This window comes from Rhincodon typus, chromosome 28 (assembly GCF_021869965.1).
Source record: "Rhincodon typus isolate 14 chromosome 28, sRhiTyp1.1, whole genome shotgun sequence".
NCBI lineage: Eukaryota > Metazoa > Chordata > Chondrichthyes > Orectolobiformes > Rhincodontidae > Rhincodon > Rhincodon typus.
The window spans coordinates 15,711,644-15,736,643 of NC_063359.1; the positions used below are offsets into that span (position 1 = coordinate 15,711,644).

Sequence of the window (25,000 nt, forward strand, 5' to 3'; positions counted from 1 at the left end):
CGAGTGCAAAGACCGCCTTCCTACCATAACTCATTGGCTTCCACACCAGGCAGTGAGTAGTTGGCCACCCATGCTCAATGTATCGAGCTGAGATCACAGTATTGGGAACAAGTGGACAACTTACTTTCCAATCCTCCTCTGTCAAGCTACTAAAAGCAATTAAATCCAACCTTTTGCCTCTCTATGACTGTTCATGTGGAAATGAGCAGACGTAAGTACGATCAAAATGTAAGCATCAAAAAATAATGTGAAGCAGATAAGCGATTGTAAATATTCTGCTGTAACTCAAAACAGTCAGGAGGTTGTCAGTCAGTCAGTAGCAGCAATGGCATATAGCATGAACAGTAGGGAATCCCCATGCAATATCCTTCATATAACGAAGTTCCTGGTCTCAGCTGAATCAACGCATGGTGAAATCAACTGGATGTCACAATGAGAAATGAGAAAACTGCAGACCCAGTTACCACAGGCCATTCCTTTGCATACTACAGAAACCTTTACTTGTAAGGGTATTGGCAAATATTGGAACTGTCTTGGCTGACGAATGGTGCAATACACAATGAGACCCCTGGTGTGAAAAAAGACAGAACTAAAAACAAAATGTTGTCAGAATTTTACCAGTCCTTTCAACTCTTTGAAAATGCAGCTGGCATGATCATATTATGACATTGCTTTGAGCTGCTTGATCACTGCTGCCTTCTGGCAATACATTCAGCAACTTCTTCGGACTGGTGCTCACTTTTATTATATCTTTTGATTGCAAAGCCACTGATAAGTAAAGCCAGATGTAACATGTTTCTATGAATGATACGCTTGATAGAGTATTGCTCTCAAATCAATTGTTTTCTCTATTCTATAAATTAACTGTTTGACATCACACATGTTTGACAACATTACTATCCTCATTACCGTTCAAAGATTACACGATCATTTCATGTATCAGACATTGTTATGCAGCAATAAAGCCAATTTCACATACCAGGCTCCAGGATCATAGTCAGCCCATACACGAATGAACTCATCCAAGTGGTGTGGTCCCAGGATGGAGGAATCTCGGGTTAAATACTCAAAATTGTCCATAATAACAGCTACAAAAAGATTCAACATCTGGAAAAAGAAACATTAAATAATTGATTAATATAAAGCTGTTACTTCAAAAAAAATGAACATTTGCAAAATTAATTTCTGAAAATGCTGAAATCCAGCATTTGGTAGCCAATGTGGACGTAATTAACGTGAACAAAGATAAAATTATTAATTTCACAGAAATTAACTAAAAGCAACAGCAATTAACAAATGGAACTTCAAATATAATGCATTGATCAAGGAAAAGAATTCTATAGACAACTGTATCAAAGTATTTCCATTCCAGTGCAGTCGATCATGAGGCTAAGAGTCAAAAACAGAAATTGCTGGAATAATTTAGTGGATCTGGCAGATGCCGGAGTTCTGAAGGAGGGTCACCAGACCCAAAATATTAACTCTGCTTTCTCTCGACAGATGCTGCCAGACCTGCTGAACTTTTCCAGCAACTTCTGTTTTTGTTTCTGATTTCCAGCATCCAGAGTTTTTTTAAGACTAAGAAGAGTACTAAGCTGTATTAACAGAGGGATACAATACAAATCAAAAGCTTTTATAATACTGCTCTGTATGTCACTAGTCAAACCCATATTATGCACTAAGTACATTTCTGGACTACTCAGACCAATGGAAATACCAGTGCAGAGACAATGAGAGGTAAACTATTAAAGATGACTCTGGCTGTCACAAAGTTAAATTGCGATGAAACGTTAGAGATGTTTGATTTGTTTTCTTTATGATGAAGAGTCTTCAAGGTGAATCCGTTTATGTTTTCAAGATTACAAAAGGAGTGAACGACAGTTCACCCTTGTTTACCATGATGAAGAAGTTAATCAATGTTGGACAAAGTGCTTCATTGTGTCTGTTGTTGGTAATATTTCAAAGTGATTAAATTCATGACATCCAAATCTGATGTGTAATAAAATATTTACCTATGTTTTTAATGTGATTGTGGCTGAGGAAAGCTTCAATAAGGAAAAAATGTTTATTTGATTTAATTTATTATTGATTATAATTTATTATTGATTTTAATTTATTATTGTCACATGTCCCACCCCCGATGCCCTCAACTGCATCTCTTACATTTCCTGCATTTCTGCCCCCAAACCCCCTGCCCCCAACAAAAATAAAGACAGAATCCTCAAATTCCACCCCACCAGTGTCCAAATCCAGTGTATCATCCTCCACCACTTCCGCCACCTACAATCCGACCCCACAGCCAAAGATATATTTCCCTCCCCGCCCTATCTGCTTTTCATAGGGACTGCTCTCTCCACGACTCTCTTGTCCACTCCACACTCCCCACCAATCCCACCACCCCTGGCACCTTTCCCTGCAACCGCAGGAAGTGCTACGCCTACCCCTACACCTCCCTCCTTACCTTCATCCAAGGCCCAAAGCAAACTTTCCACATACGACATGGGTTCACCTGTATATCCCTAACCTTATCTACTGTATCTGTTGCTCCCTATGTGGCCTCCTCTACATCAGTGAGACACAGACTCAGGGACTGTTTTGTGGAGCATCTGTGCTCTGTACGCGATAATTGACAACATCTTCCAGTCACTGAGATAGCAAGAACTGTAGATGCTGGAGTCAGAGATAACAAAATGCGGAGCTGCAGGAACAAGTAGGCCAGAAGTTGCCTTCTGGTCACTAACCATTTTAACTCCCCCCTCCTGCTCCCTGGTGACATGTCCATCCTGGGCCTTCTCCAGTGCCACAATGACACTACATGCAAACTGGAGGAGCAGAACCTCATATTCCACCTCGGGAGCCTACAGCCTGGTGGCCTGAACATAGAATCCACCAGTTTTAAAATCTCCCCACCCCCAGCCTCATCCCACATCCAATCCTCCCTCTCAGCTCCACCTCCTTGACCTGACACAACCTGTCCATCTTCATTCCCACCTACCTGCCTCACCCTTCCCACTGACCAATCCCTACTTCCCCCTAACCGCATCCACCTATCACCACTCCACTCACCTTTCCCCAGCCCCAGCTATCCTCCCTCTCGTCTCCTTGAACTGACACAACCTGTCTATCTTCCTCCCAACCTATCCGCCCCATCCTTCCCACTGACCAATCCCCATTACTCCCTACCTGCATTCACCTATAACCATCCCATCTGCCTTCCCCAGCCCCACCCCTCCTCTCTCTATTTATTTCTGGGCTCCCTTCCCCCTCCCCGTTTTTTGAAGAAGGGTCCAAACCCGAAACGTTGGCTTTCCTGCTCCCCTGATACTGCCTGGCCTGCTGTGTTCCTCCAGCTCCACACTGTGTTGTCTCTGACTCCAGTATCTGCAGTTCTTGGTATCTTCTTTCTTTACTCTTCGCTATATTAAGAGGATCAAAACTTCATAAAAAGTACCAAATCTGAGGAAATAATGCAATATTACTTTGAAACAAAATTAAGCCCTTCTTGCAAACATCTTTTTTTTTCCAACAAAATGATGTTTTCAACAGTATTTTTCCCACTTTTCTTATGGCAGGATAAAAAAATCAGAGGGGAACCAGACATTGTCCCTGGTCCTTTGGAACAGAGAAAAACATAGCCATAAATTAGCTTGTGAATTGCCAGAACTGCCTGCTTCATCCTGCTAAATGATTCCACAAGTTTGATGAATGAAAATATAATTTCAGATTTCTTTGTGGAATAGGTGACAATAAAATCTAAAAATCTAGGTATGAAAGCTAGGTGGGGTTGATTTACTAAAATACAATGAAGTTTTTCTACTACTAAACTTTCACTGCACTGTGTGGTTAAAGACTTTTGCTAAGATTTATTTTAATTTACCATGATGTCAGGTCTGAGGAATGGGCCTCCAAATCAATACAGCGACATCTGTTCCGATTGAGTATACATCTGTAGTGCATCAAAGTGCTTATGAGCACGGGAAAGGTCAGTGCGATTAATGCAAATGTGCCTGAATTATAGAATGTTTGCTGGTGGCAGCCTCATGCAAGAAGCAAGCTTTGAAGCTGTGACAAACTGGATAATTTAACATTTTGGCTATTTTGTGAGTTGGTTCCACTATGGTGCATGACTGATAATGATGTTATCTTTCTAAACTGAGGTTTGAAGTCTTGCAACCCATGTAGATTGCCTCTTTGTGATGTCAGACAATTCCTTGAGCACTAGTATTCCTGCCTGAAGCACATGGTACCAGCTCTGCAGGTCAATGATTTTCTAGGGTCTGCTCAGCTCCTTGAAGCATCAGGATGTTGCATTTGTCAATTGGATTCTTGGACTGAGAGGTGCTCCAGTTTCCACGGCTGTGACTGACTCTTTCAGTTCATTATTCAACATATTGCTCTTAATCAACATTAATAACCTTGATAAAAGCTCTCTCATTTTCAAAGCCACAACTGTATGGATGATCTTTGATGTAATAATTATTTTCCAAATGAGTAACACTGGAAAACAGAACAAGAACAGCTACCTATATAACAATCTTTACAATAGTAAAGAGAAGTCCCAGGGTGTTTTACAAGAGCATAATCATACAAAGTTCCACACTGAGACATTTAAAAGGATATTAGGATGAATAACCAAAATTGTAATTAAAAAGCTAGGTTTTAAGGAGCATTTTTATATAGAGGAGAGACATAGAGATGTTTGGAAGAGTAAACCAGAATTCAGGGTTTAGGTAACTGAAAGTTTAAGATTAATGACATCAAGGATGTATAAGAAGTCAGAATTAGAGTACAGTGATGTTTGGGGGTTGTAGGCAAGAGGAGATTACAGAGAAAGAATGGAATATGTTAAGAACTGGCAAAGCGAAGGCTTCAGATGGTATTAGACTACAAATGTAAATCCCATGTAGTTTCTAATAAGGCCATTAAATATCTGTTAATATATATTTCTAAGCTTAATTATTGCAGCATTTTGGTGTGAATTGAGCTGAGTGATAAGTACTTGTATGTCCTTTTTCAAATAGATAAGAAACACTTGCAGAAATACCATATGACTGAAATTGCCATGCAGTAAGATGATTTTCAGTAAATGCTTCCACCCGTTGCTAAACGTGAAGAATATAAATACAAGCTTTTTCTCTGGAGTGAACAAATTACTAGATTATAATTAATTTAATGTGCAGCTAATTGGAATCAAAGTTAGACCAGCCCTGTTGGGCAGGAGCTCAGCCATTTGGATTCATAAATAGACTTTCAGCTCTCAAGGTAGTCAAAGAGAAAAAATCTTGGTACGTGGTTTCATTTCAAACATGTGAGTAACTTGTTAGAAAATTTAAACTCTTTCCTTTGAATAAACATGAAGTCAGAAACTGCGATAACATTCTTATGTCCACCATTTCTCTAGGGGTATTGTTCTTCTTTTTCTGGTACCATTCTGAATTGATTGTGGGTTGCCAAAGTGCAGTTTATTCCATTATTTTGCCTCAAGGCAGAGTCAGGAAGCAGGTCTCAAGCCTACTACATGCTGCTGGTACTTTTCTGAACTATACTCAAGCCTTACAGCCAACTGAGCTAACTGGCCTCCCACACCGAGATATTATTTTGCTTCAAATAACGATTCACATATTCTTTAAAATATTAGATACAAGAAATGTTGTATAAACATGTTCACTCTTGGTCAGCTAATTTAACGGTCATCAATGTCTAGGCTACAGTTTTTGGTTAATTTCCCTTGGATGGTCAATTTGGAAAAGAGCATCAAAAACTGATATAAACACAATCAAAGGAGTTTGTAAAAAGGTTGCTAGCAATTTTAAAATAAATTGGCCTCTAATTTCATCAGCTCATTCCTTTAGAAGTTATGCAATCCTGGCAATCAGTTACAGTCAATTAGGTCTATGGATGATATTAGTCTTTGTAAAAGAATTTCTAATCTCCATCAAAATACTCGCCTTGCATGCATCCAAAACCAAGCAGGGAAACTGGCATGTAATGGTCTAATTTAAACTTTACATTTTGAATCAATTGATTTCAGTTTCACTGCTAAATGTAATAAACATAATGCCTCTTCCAACACCTACAGCTGTTAAGCATAATTTTTAACAATCTATATCCTCAATGCAGCAAGTGAAAGGTATTGGACACAATTGGTTGGGAATTTCATTATATTCCAAAACTGTTTGTTTTTCTGTTTTAAATGCTCCCATTTCTTGCAATCAACGTTACCATTAAGTTAGGTAATGTACGTTCTATAACAGTATTGGAGATTGGCATTGTGATTGTATGATAATTACACACAATTGTTGAGAATTCAGCTTTTGAGATTAAAAATCCTACTTTAATTCTGAGGTGGGTTGCAGTAGCTTGATCATACTACTTTCTCCTGTCTGACAGAAATTGAAATCTGATGTCATTTGTTAAACTGCCAGCTGGGCAGTTCTGCCTGTTGCTTGTTTCAATACACTGAAGTTCAATTTGACTTGGAGCGATCAGGTAGAACGTGCAAGATTGACTCAGCTGTCCATTATAGATTCCTCTTGATTTTCATTTTCACTGAAGTCAATGAAAGTTGGGAGAGATGCCTGCAATACATTGTAGCCCAAAGACAAAACTACATCAAATTAGCCTCTGATACCAGGAGGTCAGCCAGGAAAAAGAAATATGTGCTTTTGTGCAGTATATTTCACACCCTCAGATGGTCCCAAAGCACCTTACAGCTAGTGAAATACATTTGAAGTGCAGCCCCTGTTGCAATGTAGAAGACGACCAATTTGCACACAGCAATTCTCACAAATGGCATTGTAGCAATGACCAATTAATCTATCCTAATGATGTTGATTGAGGGATCAATATTGTCCAGAACACCAGAAGGAACTCTCCTGCTCTTTTTTTTTTTTTAAATAATGTCAGGCTTTCACATTCACCTGAATCAGGAGCACTCTCTTAGTACAGCGCTGTAGTGTCAGCCTAGTTTAGATGCTCAAATACCTTGTTAGTAATTTTAACCTAGGACCTTCTGACTGAGCAATGACCATTCTATGCACTGAGCCGCAGCTGGTGCCTGCACTAGAGCTCTCCAGGGAGAATGGAAAGTAGAAATTTTGCCTTTCTTCTACAGTTCTAATGAATAAATACAAGAGCAGCAGTGGGAAGTACTTAGAGATGAGTACCCTAATGATTTCCTTGCTTAGTGATTGAGGGAGAAATTGAGTGCAAGTCCTTATCCAGTATTGAACAAGAGAAAACTGAAACATGAGTCAAACTAAGATTATGTAAATGCCATTATCACTCCAAATCCACTCTGCCTATGATTTCCCTAATGCCTAGTTGCACCTGATACTTCAGGGCATGACAGTTCTCCAGTAATAATTTGAAAAAAAAAATAGCATTTAGTTTAGTTAATGAAGCTTTTTTCTCAGCAATTGAGTTAAATTTATTTTCATGTTTTTAAACCCTTAGTTATTCACTCCCCTGTATTTAACATTACCCATGAGATGAACCAACTTACAAGGTAAGCTGATGGGCAGCAGACATGATGCCAGGAATCTAGCAAGTTACTTGCAATTTGAAAACAAAATGCAATGTGTCCTTCCAAAAGCAGTCACTTCACAGTCCCTTTGTTCATCAGTTATCTACTTTGGGACTGGGATCAGAACAAATGGAGGAAACACAATTTCATATGATGTCTTTCAACAGCACAGTCTGACATACTGTGCTATTGGGACATCGAACTAGTAATTTGCAGCACAGCTTTCTTGTCATTGATCTGATCCCAATATTTTATGTAACATCTGCAAACAATAATGCCTATTCAGATTCAGAGGCATTTTGTTTCATAGTTTAGTTTGAAATGAGGTTATATAAAATATAAGCTACAGATGAGTTTAACATGGTCTGCATTCTTGCATTTTTGTCCCTAAACGTAGAGAATCCCAAATAATATAAAGCAGTTATACAGTGAGGGTTGAATTTCCAGATTCTATAGATTCACCGCTAGGTTCTCACCTTATCCTCTATTGCAGCCCTCATGTAATAGGAAAGCTATATCGACATGAAGAACAAAGATCAAAATCTATTAACTATACTATGTCTTGAGAGCTCCCTTATGTCTGTCTTTGGAAATAAAGTAATTTAAACTACTTACTAAATCCACTTAGGCCAACATTGACTTTTAAGAGACCACATATAACTTGCTGCTTTATAGGAGAAATGTTTCATCTTTTCATAGTTTGTGCCTTGTGTTAAGTTTTAAAACACTCCTCCAAGTACAAAGCAAAGCATTCAGCAATGTTTTGAGTGAAGATACCCAGTACAGGCAAAGGAAGAGTCAGGTGGCACCATTTAAGTACTGCTTCATATTAACCTGAAGGGTATCACTAAACCAGCTATAACCACCTGGATCACCAAGTTGGTGATGAACATTTCTTGGATTTGATCCATAAGGAGGATGGTGAGTGGGGTGCTGAAGGCTTGCCTGGAGAATATGATCAGGGTACAATCCCACTGAGTTTCAAGATAGAATCAGCTGAATATGGCATGCAGGTGCAGTGGACGGTGAGGAAGGCTAATGGCAAGCTGGCCTGCATAGCAAGAGGATTTGAGTATAGGAGTATAGATGTCTTCCTGCAGTTATACAGGGCCTTGGTGAGACTGCACCTTGAGTTTTGTGAGCAGTTTTAGACTCCTAGTCTGAGGAAGGACATTGAGGGAGTCCAGCGAAAGTTCACCAGACTGATTCCCGGGATAGCAGGACTGACATATGAGGAAAGACTGGATTGACTGGGCGTGTACTCACTGGAATTTAGAAGAATGAGGGGGGAATCTCATACAAACATAAAATCCTGACGCAACTGGACAGGCTAGATGCTGGAAGAATGTTCCTAATGTTGGGGAAGTCCAGAACTAGGGGTCACAGTCTAAGAAAAAGGGGAAAGCCATTCAGGACTTAGATGAGGAAGAATTTCTTCACTCAGAGTTGTGAACCTGTGGAATTCCCTCCCACAGAAATTAGATATATTCAAGAGGGAGTTGGACATGGCCATTGTGGCTAAAGTGATCATGGTGTATGGAGAGAAAGTAGGAGTGGGATACTGAAATTGCATGATCAGACATGATCATATTGAATGGCAGTGCAGGCTCAAAGGCCGAATGGCCTACTCCCTCACATGTATTCTATGTTTCTAATCACCAATCTTTTGAACCATGCATAAAGCATAACTGAAAAATGCTGGGTCTCTCCATAATATGCTATTGAGTTTAACTCTGTCTTTCCTTTCAAATTGCAAGTAGTCAAGGACTCTTAAAAAGATGAAAGGACCACATCAGTGCTTGAATTTATGAAAGTACTCTAAATTCTGCCTTCATTTGCAATGAGCAGTTCTCTAGTGTAAATTCCTCATTTGCATTTAAATAGTCTTACATATGTTGTGCAGTGGTTAAGTAGACTCCATGCATTATGAAAAGAGTTGAGAGAACAATTCCACTGACCAGCTCAAAGGATTAAATGCTGCATTGCATAGGAAAGAAGCCTGAAATTTTTGTGCTGAACAGTTTGGTGTTACAAAGCTTCAAACTTACCAGAAAAGAACAAAGGAAAATGAAAGATACGAAGTAGAAATAGGCAAAATCATTTCCACACTCATTGTTTTCTGTGCCCGAGTCTTTATCGCATGGGCTTTTGCTCAGACATGCCAGCATAATTTCATGCCAGCCTTCTCCAGTGGCACTCCTGCAAAAAATATTTTCAAGGTTTTAATAATGTCATTCCATACATTCTATCTCCTTACAAATTCATGTAGAGACAAAGTCAAGCCCACCAGTTTCTTTCAAATAAGACAACAGCAACAGTTTCCTTTCTACCTTCACGAAATAAAATGAATTCCAACTGTGGACATCCACATCCCATTTTAGGAAGGATACCAAGGCTTTGGAGAAGACTAGGAATGATATTCACCAGAAATGAGGGGATTCAGTTACGGCGAGAGATTGGAAAAGCTGTAATTATTGTTGGAGCAAAAAAGATATAGTTTATTGAAAATTATGAGGGGTTTTGACAGAGCCATTTGGAAGAAATGGTTTCTTCAAGTAAGTGGACAGAGATTTAAAACGCGAAAAGATTTAAGTGAAAACAAGACTTTTTTTTGTGCATATAAGAAGGCTGTTAAGGCGTGGAATGCATTACCTGAAAGGATAATGGAAATGGATTCTCTAACAATTTTCAGAAGACCACAGGACGTGAACAGAAATTTTACGGAGGCCAAGGGAGAGAGTAGGGTATGGAACTAAATTGGACAACTCATTCAAAGAGCTGAGTGAACTGGTGGCATGATATCCTTTTGTGCTGTAAGATTCTGTGATCTTTTGTTTGGGAATTAGCAGATACGAATGTTGTTCAATGGCATTCAGATTTCACATATGTAGGATTGTTTTCTCATCAAAGTCTGAAACAAATTTTCTCAGTACTGTCAGCTATTGTTAGATGGAGTGGCAGTTAAGATTCCATAGTTGGCTCTAGTCTCTCTGGGATAGATGCAGAAAATTTTAGCTAAGGTTCCTAACACCTGATTGCTGTCAGGCTGGCAGGTGGACTCTGTGAGGGCTGACTTGGACCCAGTTGTGTATTCAGAGCAAAACATGATGGTTAAAATCTCACTCCCTCACACTTTGAGCACTTGGGTGCTTTGCCCTTGGAACAGAAGGTCAACGAGTTTGCATCTTTAGAAGAGGAAGGAAAAATGCAATTTTCTATCAAGAATGATCATAAAGCCCATAAGTAACTTCTCAATCACCCAGAAGGACAAGGGCAGCAGATGCATGAAAACATCTCCACCTGCAACTTCCCCTCTAAGCCACACAGCATCCTGAGTGGGAACTATATCACCACTCCTTTACTGTCCTTGGGTGAAAATCCTGTAACAGTTCAAGCAGGCAGCTCACAACCACCTTCTCCACGGCAATTAGGGATGGGGCTGGCATAGTGGCTCTGTGGTAGCACTGTCGCCTCACAGTGCCAGGAACCCAGGTTTGATTCCAGCCTCAGGTGACTGCCCACGTGGAGTCTGTATGTTCACCCTACGTATGCATGGGTTTCTGCTGTGTGCTCCAGTTTCCTCCCACAATCCAAAGCTGTGCAGGTTAGGTGGATGGGCCAAGCTAAATTACTCCATAGTGTCCAGGGATGTGCAAGCTAAGTGGATTAGCCATCGTGGGGGACTGGTTTGGCTGGGATGCTCTTTGTAAGGTCAGTGTGGACTCAATGGGCCAAATGGCCTCTTTCCACACTGTAAGGATTCTATGAATGCTGCCCCAGCTAGTCAGGAAAACAATCACTTCTCTTAATTCTCTGTCATGTCTTAATATGAAAAGTATGTTTAAGTAAATGAAATGTATTTCAGAGTTGTGAGTGAGCGGAGGTTTCAATTAGTAAGCAGTGATTAAAGATTGGGCAGAACAGCCTCCTTTACAGAGAAAAAGAGGATCTAAATAATGTTTTGGACAGTGACTATTTCAGATGGAAGATTTTGCTCTCTTCTTTCGTCTTCTGTCAGATCTGGCACCAAATTTCAGTTCAATTAGGCCCATCTTTCTGTAGCCTCATGAATATTCTATCAACTATATTTGCTGTCTTGATCAGTCAGAAACTACCTGAGCAAACATTACATTTCACTGTAAATTCCCTGAATCCACGTTATGAATTGTTAAACACAAGTTTGTTGAAAGAAAGCATCAACTGTTGTGTTCCTGTCCATCTACCATTCAATCCCCAGCTGGCCCCCTGCCAAGATTATCTTTCTCAACTGACGTGATTTCCCAGCTCACACTGCAATCTTAACTGCACAGTTCATATCTTCAAAGACTAAAATAATCCTTTTGGTTTGCTTTTCTTCCCCTAATTTGCATTGCAATGATCTTTGCAGAGAATGTCCTTACACTCTTTCCTTCCACTAATCATTTTGACTGGCATTAGATTTTATTTTCAATGATCTTTTCAAAGCTTGTACCATCTGGACGACAAAGAGTGCTGAAAAGTACTAGACAGTACCTCACAGCAATTGCTACCACTACACTCCTGAAGTGCAGGGATCTGAAATATGTATAAATGATACATAAAAGAGTATGGGAGGAATTCCATCAGCTGTACCTCCACTGTATCCTTTGGAGTCACCACTGATCATTGATCAAACACAAGTGTTCTTCACGATCATAAGACAAAGTTCCTGCAAAATCAACTTTGACTGGACGGCACAGTGGTTAGCTCTGCTGCCTCACAGTACCAGGGACCTGGGTTCGATTCCACCCTCAGGTGTCTGTTTGTGTGCAGTTTGCACATTGCCTGCATGGGTTTCCTCCCACAGTCCAAAGATGTGCAAGTTAGGTGGATTAGCCATGCTAATTTACCCACAGTGTTCAGGGATGTCTAAGTTAGGTGCGTTAGCTGTAGGATTACAGACAGAGAGAGGCTAGGGGAATGGGTCTGGGTGGGATGCTGTTTGGAGGGTTGGTGTGGACTTGTTGGCCTGTTTCTACATTGAACGGATTCTTTGGACTGGACACCAACACCTAATGGTCAGAAAGAGTCTTGCCAGCCATCTCCCAAATGGTTTGTATGCTGGGAAGCAAAAGAACACTTCAAAATGGTACTCTGAACCTCTCATTGAAAATCACTGATGTTATCCCCGGAGGGAGTTTGCTACCAATCATTCAAAATGGCACCGACTTGACCAAGCTGCACTGCACTTCAAGTCTAAATACCTTGATGATGAGGTACAGTTCCTTCAAAGAAGGAAAGAAAATGAAATGAAGCTTGCACTCTAGTTCCCAGTGGCTTATTGGAAATCCCGTCCCATGCGTCCAAAGGAATCATCTTGTTCAGGCATATGAGGATCCATGTGAGAAACCTGTGATTCTGAATGGATGTCATTCTCAAAATGAGGGGCAGTCACAGATGACACAGGACACAATTTCAAAATCTGACAGTGATAAAACTTGGATGTATTGTGAACTATGAGGAGGACAGTGATAAGCTTCCAAAAGGCATAGCCAGGCTTGTGGAATGATGGATACTTGGCAGATTAAACACAGAATCAGTCATTTGGTAGCAAAGAATTTGAGTAATTCTGAAAAGAAAACATCTCATCAAGACTTTTCTTCTTACTCATCAGGACAGTTTGTAAGAATACCAATATAAGGGGGAAGCCAACATTTACACTGTATGAGAGGAGAGTGCTGCTTTATTGGTAAGTGAAGTCTGATGAGTAGAGTCATTACCATTGAGAATGCACTGGTTAATGATGACTGAATGTTAACTGCCAAGATTTGCTTGTAATTGGGCAGGTTAACTTGGGTTGATGAAGGCAGTGTACCGAGAGGTGAATCAGCAAGCATGCTAACATGTACTGCAAGCTACATATGCTAATGCAAAAATGTACTGAAGACCATGTACATAGGCTGCACCTGTTTCAACACGACAGAATAAGAGACAGCCAGTGTCCATGACAGGAATGGCTGCAGCGAACAACATCTGCTCTGGGAGGCAGTACCAGTGGATAGGGCTGTTGCTATGTCTGTTTACCCCCACCTCCCTCTGAACCAACCTTACTTTGGGTTTTTATTCAAAACTATGGAACTCCATCTCTCCTAGATTTCCTTCTTAAGCTTTTCAATTCCTGAAAAACAAAGGGTGGCACAGTGGCTCAGTGTTTACCACTGCTGCCTCATAGTGCCAGGGACCCGGGTTCAATCTCAATCTTGGGCAACTGTCTGTGTGGAGTTTGCACATTCTCCCCGTGTCTGTGTGGGTTTCCTCTGGTTTCACTCAACACTCCAAAGGTGTGCAGGTCAGGTGGATTGGTCAAGCTAAATTGCCAATAGTGTCTGGAGATGTGCAGGCTAGGGAAACGCAGGCTAGCAGCTCTGGATGGGATGTAGGGCCAATATGGGTTGAATGGCCTGCTTCCAGACTATCGGGGATTCTATGAAAACACCACATCCTGAATTGTTTTGTAGTTTTAGTGTCTTCAGCCCTTGTGAAATTTTGTATTCTGGGACTTGGAAATTGAAATAATAAATGTAAATTTTCAATGTAATAGTTACTATATTTACTCTATCTTTGCTTTCAGATGTTGAAACTATGACCGGGAACGATTAGATTGTGAAAAGCATTGCGAAAATTCGAGGCCTACATCCTTGGAATGATTGATTGGAATCAGTCCCGAAACTTGTAATGTCACAATATTTGTCACATTAGTCATAACTTGTGTTAGCACTGGATCACTTTGCATTGCAAAACTTATGTTTTCTGTTATTTTACCTGAATAAGAGCATTAGGGCTTGTAAGAAAGTCCTAAAGTTATTGTGGCGATTAATTGCACCATCATCATCGAGTGCAATGTTGCCAAATACCTTGAAAAGAAAAAACAAAATGTTGCAGTTTATGTTTTAGTAGCTGTTATTTTGATAATATTTTGATAACTGTTAATATTCCAATAGTTAGCAAAAATCTGTGGCAAACACTGTAGTACATCATATAGCATGAGGTGATTTCTGAACAAACTGGAACTGATTTTAAATAATGAAATTCTGATTCCACTTTGTTACTTGAATTACAACTTTAACCTTAAACATAGATCAATTATCATGTTGAATAGATTTATTATAACTAAAAATAACAAAATTTAACTCATAAAGATGGAACATCAAATTGAGTCAACAAAAACATTCACAAGATTTATTTTAATATTCCATGGACATTGCTGATTAACATGTAAAGCCAATGGTTGTATCTGGAGACTGACTGGTATAATGTTGGACTATTTCAAGACAAATAGGGAGGAACTAATAGTTGTGCTGAACTAACAAAGTTACAGCTAGACAGATTCAGTAAAGGGTATCTTCTTTCAGGATGTGATATAAACATTGACACTTTTTTTTTGCAATGGATAGGTTTTGCAAACAGATCAAGCAAATGGACCCAACTGAAATCAAGCTTGCATGTTTTCAATACATGCACTGCAATGGGAAAAATTACTGAAATTTTTGAGCTACTGCGGAAGTCAGACATTTAAGCACTTCCTAAATAACTCTGAATTTATTGAGGAATTCTACTAATATTATGTATGGGGGAGTTGTTGAATTGAGCTCCATCTGCCTGCTCAGGTGAACTGCAGAGAAGACTCTCAGGTGGACTGCAGAGATAACTCCAGGAGTTCAGTCACTGTTCAGGTCAACATTTACACCTCAACTAATTGTAATTAAAACAGTTTAACAAATCATTTTAGACAGACAGGAGGCTGGAAGAACATAGCAAGCCAGGCAGCATCTGGAGGAAAGGAGCAGTCAATGCTTCGGGTATTACCCTTCTTCAGGACTGGATGTGGGGGTATGGGGAACTGCAGATAAAGAGTGTGGGGGGTGCGGAGGTGGAATGGTGGTGATAGGTGGACACTACTAGTAGGTACGACCTGGTTGGTTGATGGGAGGCATGAATTCAGTTGGTGGCTGGAAGGGAGGGTCAGGAGGTGGGGCTGGAAGAGGAGGCGGGGAATGGGTGAGAACGTTATTTGAAATTAGAGAACTCTATATAGAGTTCTCCGGGCCGTAGGGTGCCTGGGTAGAAGGTAAGATGTTGTTCTTCAAATTTGCGTTGCGAGACACTGCAACACTGCAGGAGGCCGAGGACGGACATATCCGAGGAGGAGTGGGGCAGGGAGTTGAAATGGGCGGTGACCGGGAGGTTAGTTGGCCGTTATAGACCAGGCAGAGGTGCTTGGCGAAATGGTCACCTAGTCTACATTTGGTCACACCGACGTAGAGAAGACCACATCGGGAGCACCGGATGCAATAAACTAGGTTGGAGGAGATGCAGGTGAAGCTCTGTTTCACTTGGAAGCGCTGTTTAGGGCCTTGAATGGAGATGAGGGAGGTGGTGTGTGGGCAGGTGTTGCATCTTTTATGGTTATAGGGAAGGTAGCGGACAGGTTGGAGTGGTTGGTGGGGAGTGTGGCACGAACTAAGGATGGTGAAGGGCATAGTCCTTGCGGAAGGCAGAGAGGGGAGGAAGATGTTCTGGATGGTAGGGTCTAATTGGAGTTGGTGGAAGTGTTTGAGGATGATATGTTGGATGCAGAGACTGGTGGAGTGGAAAGTGAGGACAAGGGGGACCCTATCTTTATTATGTTTGGAGGGGAGGGCTGGTTAAGAGCTGTGGAACAGGGAATGGAGGAGGCACGTTGGAGCACTGTCTGGATGACAGAGGGGGGGAAAAGAGCGTTGTTTGAAAAAGGCGCACATCCGGGATCCTTGACAGTGGAACATCTCCTCGTCAGAGCAGATGCGACGGAGGAATTAGGAAAATGGGATGAAGTTTTTGCAGGATACAGGGTGGGAGGAGGTGTAATCTGGATAAATATGGAGTCCGTGGGTTTATAGTAAATGTCGGTCTGTAAACTGTCACCAGAAATGGAAATGGAGAGGTCACGAAACCTACATCTCCTCCAACCTAGTCTATTGCATCCAGTGCTCCCAATGTGGTCTTCTCTATGTCGGTAAGACCAAACATAGGCTAGGTGACCGTTTTACCAAGAATCTTCACCTGGCCCGTAACACCAATCTAACCACCTGGTCACCACCCATTTCAACTCCCTGTCCCACTCCCCCTCTGACACGTCTGTCCTCAGCCTCCTCCAGCATCGCAGTGACTCGCAACGCAAATCTGAAGAACAACACCTTGTCTTCTGCCTGGGCACCCTACAGACCAGAGGACTCAACACTGAGTTCTCCAATTTCAAATAACATTGCCACCCATCCCCCAACTCCCCTTCTAGCCCCACATCCTCCCTTCCATTCTACCTTCTGACCCTCCCTTCCAGCCACCAACTGCATTCATTCCTCCCATCGACCAACCAAGTCGTACCTACCACCAGTGTCCACCTATCACCACCATTCCGCCTCCACCCCTTCCCCTCACTCTTTCTCAACAGCTCTCCCCTACCCTCAAATCCAGTCCTGAAGAAGGGTAATACCTTGACTGTTGACTGTTCTTTTCCTCCAGATGTTGCCTGGCTCGCTATGTTCTTCCAGCCTCCTGTTTGGCTACCTTGGATTCCAGCATCTGCAGTTATTTTGTCTCTAACAAATCATTTTATTCACTGCTATTTGTGGGGCCTTCCTCTGCACAAGTTGGTTGCCTATTTTTGTCTGAAGTTAAGTGCTTTGGAACACCCTGAGGATATAAATCGATACTGTACAAATGCAAATACATTTTTCTTTCAGACTTTATCCTACATCAAACCCTGTGCTGGAACGTGGAATTAGAATTGGTGGGTAGTTTATTCAGCTGCACAGACAATGATAGGCTGAATGGTCTTTCTTTGTTCTAGAATGTTCCAGGACACTTATAATGAGCTAGTCCATACTTAAAATTTGGTTAATGAGTAACAGGAACATAGTTAATCAAATAATTAATAACTTCCCTAATATAATGCATTTTAATTGTCTTAAGTGTCTGACCAAATTAAATGCATCAGTTGTAGGTTAGTTAAGTTACAGAATTGTTGCTGAATCAGGTGCAGAAAGAACTCCTTCGTATTCTTTAAAGAATGCCATTGGATCTCTGACACTCAATGGTCATGCAGACTCCAACTAGAGCAAGACTGCAACTCTTTCTCCGTACCTTTAATAAGGTTTCAGTCTAGGTCCTGCAGACAGACATTGGAATGTCTGGGACCTACAATAAGTGCGATGTGTGGAACTAACACTTACTGATGACTGTGCAATATTGAAAATTGCTGAAACAAATACACATTTTCACCATGGACTCATTAGAACATTCTGCAAGAATACCAACTCGAGGAATAAATAAAACAACATTTATACCATATGAGAAAACAGTGCTAATTGATTGGCAAGAGGAGTCTGTTTAGTAATGACATTCCCATGGAGACTACATCCATTAATGCTGATTGACAGTTAACAGCTAGACTTTGTTTCAATTATAAACCAGGCAGGGTGAATCTGATCAGCTGGAGCAGTGACCTGAGAAATAACCTGTCCAGTCACCCGAATGAAAGCAACATAGAGCGGATGCTGGAAATCTTAAACAAACAGAGAATGCTTGAGATACTCAACAGGTCTGGCAGCATTTGTGGAAATAGAGTTAATGTTTCAAGTTTGGTTTGACTTAAAATAGTAACTCTATTTCTCTCTCCAGAGGTGCCTCCAAACCTGCTGGGTTTCTCCAGCATTGTCTAGGTTTGTTTAATCAAAGTCTCCATCACTGGTGATTTGAAACAGGCGTGGTGCATTTTTTTTTGTAGCAAAGGACAGGGTCTGTGTGTAAATATTTTAAGCTTCCTTTACACTTGAGATCAACTAACAATCCTGAATTGTTTGGAGTCATAGTGTCATAAAGTTATACAGCACTGAAACAGACCCTTCAGTCCAACTCGTCTATGCCGACCAGATATCTTAACTTAATCATTTGCCAGCATTTCACCCATTTCCCTCTAAACCATTCCGATTCACGTACCCATCCAGATACCTTTTAAATGTTGTAATTGTACCTGCTTCTACCACTTCCTCGGGCAGTTTGTTTCATAGACTCACTACCCACTGCATGAAAATGTGGTCCCTTTGATGTTTTTCCCTCTCACCTTAAACCTACGCCTTCTAGTTTTAGACTCCCCTACCCTGGGAAAAAATCTTTGGCAATTCACCCTATCCATTGCCCTCATGATTTTATAAATCTCAATAAGGTCAACCCCTCCCCTCCCCCAACCTCTGATGCTCCAGGGAAAATAGTCCCAGCCTATTCAGCCTCTCTTTAAAGCTCAAATCCTGGCAACATCCTTGTAAATCTTTTCTGAACCCTTTCAAGTTTAACAATTTCTTTTCTATAGCAAGGAGACCACAATTGAATGCAGTATTTCAAAAGTGGGCCAACCAATCTCCTATACAGCTGCAACATGACATCCCAAATCCTATATTCAATGCACAAAGGCAAGTGTACCAAACACCACCTTCACTACACTGTCTAAACGGGACTCCACCTTCAAGGTGTCTTTGTTGAGCAGTGCTCCCCAGGACCCTACCATCAAGTGTATGTTACTGTCAGAGTTAAGGGTGGGCATAATTCCTTACACACTCAGGCTGATCAAGTAAATGGTGTCCAATGCTACACATTGTGTTGCAAATTCTGCCAACGCAGCTCATCGTATATGGTTAGTCCATTGGTTTTAGTGAACAGCTGAACAAACATGCTGTTTGATATGATCCACTTGTCTTACAGCGTACATACGTGGCATCACAACAGCACTGAAAATCATATACCACACACTCATTTGTGTGATAGGCAGAATTTCCTTCTGCCTTGATGGGAGCAGTGTACTAGTGGTGAAACCCACTCATTTGTGACTGCATAGAAGCAGGTTGGAACAGCTAGCTTCACCTGCTACTCAAAAGTTTGAGATACCTTACTATTACACAGTAATCTGAGGTAGACTGGGCAAATTTTAGGACCAAGAGAGACCACATTAGGGCCTTCATAAGTTTATGCAAAGTACAGTGAGAAATGATCTAATCTGGGTAGCCATTATCCCACAGAATAGTTTTGATGTACCGTATTTTAATGCCGAATTTGCACAGTGAACAAATGGCTTGGACCTATTTACAATGTTGCTGATAAGGCTAACCTTAGACACATCCCAGTGTGCATATTCACCAGTGAAGGTAGGTTTGAGGTAGACAATAGTAGAGAACCTCCTAGGTCATTTTCTCAATCAGAACATTGAGGAAAAGGAACTCATTTGACTGGTGTTGCACTTCAAACATCAATTTGAGTCCAGGATGGGGCCTACTAAGTTGAGAAAATTCTTACATGTAGCTGCAGGTTCAAATATAGCAAATGTAACATCTACATTTGGGAAATGTAGAGGGTGTGGGAGGTTAGTGAGTACTGATTGTAGTGCAGATCCCATAGCAACACCATCATTAGGCATACCTGGGACAAACTCACAGAAGGCCCTAAGTCACTCTTGGTCCTGAAAATAGCCCAGTTCACCTCAGATTACCCTTGAAAGGTTAAGTATCACAAAGGTTTGAATAGCAGGTAAGACTAGCTGTTCTGTACTTCTACTATACAGTAACAATATAAAAGGTGTTCACCACTAACAAAATGCTGTTGTCAAGCCAAAAAGATAGACTGCCCACCACAGTAATAAGTGATGTGATTTTCAGTGTTGGCGTGATGCCAGGTAGATAGGCTGTAATCACAATGACTCGCAGATTATATCAAACAGCATGTCCCTTTGGCTGTTCACAACAAGCAAGTTATTAACTACACCTAACTAGCCCATGCTTGACAACCTTGCAATATAGTCTGTAACCCTAGGTGTGATTTTGCAATTGAAGAATATTTGCGAGATAATCCTGCATGGGTTTTCTCTGGGTGCTCCGGGTTCCTCCCACAATCCAAAGATGTGCAGGTTAGGTGGATTGGCTATGCGAAATTGCCCGTAGTGTTCAGGGAGGTGCAGATTAGGTGGGTTATAGGGGAATGGGTCTGGGTGGGATGCTCTGAGGTTCAGTGTGGACTTGTTGGGCCGAAGGGCCTGTTTCCACACTGTAGGGATTCTATGATTCACTAGTTCATTTCTCAGGCAATACCCTGACCAATCAGATTCAACTTATCTACTTTAAAGTTTGAACAAGGCCCGACAGTTAACTATCAATTGGCATTAACAGATGCATTTTCTCTGGCAGTGTCTTCTACTAATCAGAGTCTACTTGCCAATCCATCAGAACTCATCTCTTATAATATAGATGTTGGTTTTACCCTTGAATTGGTATCCCGATGGATATAAGATGAAAATCTTCAACAAAATGAGTCTTTTTTCAGCTCATGTTCCAATAACTAAATGTTATGATCTACAGACTGAAAACTTAAATCTCACTAAAAAGAGATATGAGCTCCAGTATTTTATTCATTTCAAACATTAATGTTATTTTACATATTTATGAACCAATGTATTAGTTATATTTATTAATATTTTGTACTGTATATATATATATATTCATTTCTTGGTTTTTAGAGATTGAAGTAATTTGTACTTTAAATTAAATGGTTATTGCTCAATGTAAATTGGATTGACATTTCTAAATTTTAAAATTCATTTGCATTTCATTTACAAATCCAGAAACACATTTTACTAAATATTTCCTCCAATTATTGAAAAGCTGTTTTGCTAATTGATGACTATGCAATATAGACACTGGGAAAATAAACATTGTTCAGATTTTCATGATGTGTCAGTGATTAATTAGTCTTTTATTCAGCATAAACTACATTAAAGCTTAATGCAACATTAATTGCACTGACCTGCATTCCAATAATGGCATAGATGAAAAATAACATTGCAATCAGGAGACAGACATACGGTAATGCCTGCAGAAGAAACAAAGTAAGCAACTCTGAAAAAACCTATACAGCATCAACACAATAGGAAACATTAACATTTTTATTGGAATATTAGATACAATGCACAGGGTTCTGCATCTTTGTTTTAAGGTCTTGCTATTTGTGCTCACCGAACAATTTGTTGGTTAGGTACTGTACTGCAATAAATTTGAATTAATCTAAGTCTATGAAACATTAGCAAATTCTCAGAAAATAATAAGCATCAATTTGACATAATTGTCTGGCAGCTCCTTTTGTGTGATTTTGATCATATGTTTTATAGAAACATACAATTAAATGTTTATTCCTATTTTGTCATAGTAGCTATGTTTTTGAAGGCATTGAAGGACAACCAACTTAACTAATCAATGTTCTTGTGACAGGAATTTTAGCAGCTCACTGAAATCTTGCTGGCAACCAAATCAAAACAGCCAGGACTTTATTTAAAACTATAAGACAACATTCTATTTGGTCTTGGTATAATGTGGGCACTTAGTGAAAGGTGCATTACACCACTCGTCTGTCCCCCTCAGAGTCAGGTTCCTTTATTTTTCACTTTTTAATGGAATACTCATCTACTCAATGCAGAAATAAGATTACATTCTGTTTCAGATGACTAAAAGCAAACATACAAAAACATCAGGCTCAGTAAATAAATATTATTTTTCTTTAGTGTTGCAGTTAATGACAACATGCACGAGGAACTTAACATTTTGCCTGTTATCTCATTTGAAAGATATGTTTCTACTTGAGTGGGTATCAAATCCAAATCTGCGAGTGTCCAACAGATGGTGGGATTTATCCATAATTCAATTATTTATGCATACAATAAGTTTTGTAATTAACATGTATTATTGTAAATAGAGAAACTTAATGCCAACGTTAATGTGACTTCATCATTAGTTTTGTTGCGCTAAGGTAATGCATACTGTAGGTAGATTCTAGTCTGAGTTGAAGACATATTCTCCTATTAATGTTGTTTACTGTCCCAATCAGTTCTGGAATGTGGTACCCAATGATTTTGCCCACTAATATTTCCAATGTGCTAATGAAGGTGACACAGACACCTACATCACTGGCAAGGATGCACCTGTTCTTGGGAGATGGGCTGGGACATGGGGTAACAATGTAGAGAGCTGCATCAGGTGACTCCCAGACATTTCTGTTACTATGAAAAATTCTGAATTATGAATAGGAGCAGACAACTAATTTAACTAATCAATGTCCTTGTGACAGGAATTTTAGCAGCTCACTGAAATCTTGCTGGCAACCTTAGCAAGGGGCTGGAGATGCCCTCTCAATCCCAGAACTTCCTCAGCAGTGCCCACCTTTTCTGGTGGAGCTGCTGAATCTCTATAAGTGCTGGCACCCATCTGCCAGCCTGCTAATATCTTGCCCACTGACATTTTAAAAATCATAATCTAAATGAACTGCCAGTTTTGTTCCGCTTGTTCTAAGACAGTGATCTTCACAGGGCCAATTGTTATTGCGCTCATTAATTGAATCAGTATGAAGTGCTAGCTCAAGAGTCAGTCTCTGTACATTAACATCAATGATACAAAATTGTGGCAAACTTTCTGCTCAATTGACAGCGGTCTTCAGTGATCATTTGTCCCGTTGCAGGGATAAAAACTACAACTAATAACCAGCAGGTGGCAGAATTACACCATAAAACTTGCGTCAGTTGAGTACAACTCAAAAACACAAGTTATTAACCTTGTTAAATACAATTACTAAGCAATAAAACAGCTCTTCTATTGATCCAAACTTAAAGCTGCCCCTATATGGGTTTTAATGCTTCCTGTTTAAATTCACTATGCTCGCGCTGCATTTCAGTTTAGTCATGATGTTCTGAGACGCACCTTGAAGGACTGCACAAACGTCCAGAGCAAAATACGAATGGTATATCCCTGGCGGAGGAGCTTGATAAGACGTGCTGCTCTGAACAACCGCAGGAAGCTGAGATTGATAAAGTTATTCTGGTGAAAGCAAAGAATTCAGGGTACGGTAATTGTCAGCAACCAGAAACATCAATTTAGCAGTGGAGTTCGCACTGCAATGAATCGTTTAAAAGGAGCACTCATAATATAATGTTTCACTTTGTCACATCTAGTCCTCATTTGAAATATCTGAATTTAATAGTGATTGAATATTTTTCAGAAGTTCATTATAAACAAATAAACTGGATTAAAAACATTTATCCTGCATCTAAAACAGAAGTTGCTGGAAAAGCTCAGCAGGTCTGGCAGTATATGCTGAAGAAAAAAAATCGGAGTTAACGTGTAGGGTCCGGTGATCCTTCCTCAGAACGGGTCACTGGACCTGAAACGTTAACTGTGATTTTTTTTTTCTTCTTCACAGATGCTGCCAGACCTGCTGAGCTTTTCCAGCAACTTCTGTTTGTGTTCCTGATTTACAGCATTCATAGTTCTTTCGGTTTTTATCCTGCATCTTAGTTCCCTTTACTGACTGCAATTTGAATTAAACTTCTTTTTTCAATAAACGCCACCAAAGGACAACATTGTGAGCATTTTTCATGATGAGAAAATTTACATTAATATTACTGCAAAAAAATTGGAGAACAAACATTGAGCATATTCCTTTCAAATAGATGTGTAATTATTCTAATTTACAAATGCATATGAAACTTCAATAGCATAATTAATATAATCTTAGGTCATAATTACATTTTACCGTCTGGTTTTGGAAGACATGATTGTTTATCACTTTATTAAGAAGAATGCTAACATTAAATCTCATTTCAACTTTCATCTTTTCCTTGAAATACACAAAAAGATAAATTGTTTGATTTCTGAAAGATGAATGTTTGAAGATAGTTTGTATTTATTGAACCTCTGAAAAATTGAGCTATCTTAATCATTTGCAATACAGATCAATTGAAAACATTCAAATAGTTGCAGCAAATGAGTGGTGCAAGGGTAAAACATTTCTACTTCAGTCTTTAAACACTCCATTGCTGTTCTTGTGCTAAAGATGATGCAAAGCATTATTGTGGCAATTTTGGATGCAAGAGTTCGAACATGTAGTGAATTCCAGATTTGCCACACATGCCATCCAATAGGGTCACTAACTTGTTTTACAATGGCATTCTGAATCCATGGTATCAAACAAACCCTGATGAAGTGTTGCTTTAAATTATCGCAAAAGACTGAACTTTTAAGAGAAATTAGAGTTACTGACTTCATGTTGCAGTTTCTCATTAGAATGCAGGCTTCAGTTGATAGAGCAAGTAGCTATTCCGATGACACCTGCAATGGAGGTGGATGTCTGAAGGAAAAAGGTGAATGTCCTTTGCAAAAACAAAAGGCATGAGACTGATTCAAATAGAAAATCACTTTTCAGTCAGAGAATAATTAAAAAGTCCATCTTCTGCAAGCATCAGCACACCAGAGCCTCTAGCTCCTATCTGTCAAATGGTTAGTTGGCACTGTTTGCTAATCATCTTCATGAGCATTTCAACATATACTCTTCCTCACTTTGCTTTTTGGAAGGGATTTAAAGATGTGTTTAGAATTTGCATTCATGGAATGTGGC

At 40.0% G+C, this 25,000-nt stretch overlaps 1 protein-coding gene across 1 annotated transcript in view; it reads right to left on the bottom strand.

Annotated features, from left to right (window-relative positions):
• LOC109926711 (probable voltage-dependent N-type calcium channel subunit alpha-1B) overlaps positions 1 to 25,000 on the bottom strand; it is a 235,086-nt gene that overhangs the window by 54,928 nt on the left and 155,158 nt on the right. The window contains exons 8-12 of the mRNA XM_048613606.1: positions 23,308 to 23,424; positions 21,368 to 21,433; positions 14,306 to 14,397; positions 9,574 to 9,724; positions 980 to 1,107 (exon numbers count right to left, since the gene is read on the bottom strand). Of these exons, the coding sequence (XP_048469563.1) occupies positions 980 to 1,107; positions 9,574 to 9,724; positions 14,306 to 14,397; positions 21,368 to 21,433; positions 23,308 to 23,424 (554 nt within the window). The remainder of the gene's footprint in view (positions 1 to 979; positions 1,108 to 9,573; positions 9,725 to 14,305; positions 14,398 to 21,367; positions 21,434 to 23,307; positions 23,425 to 25,000) is intronic.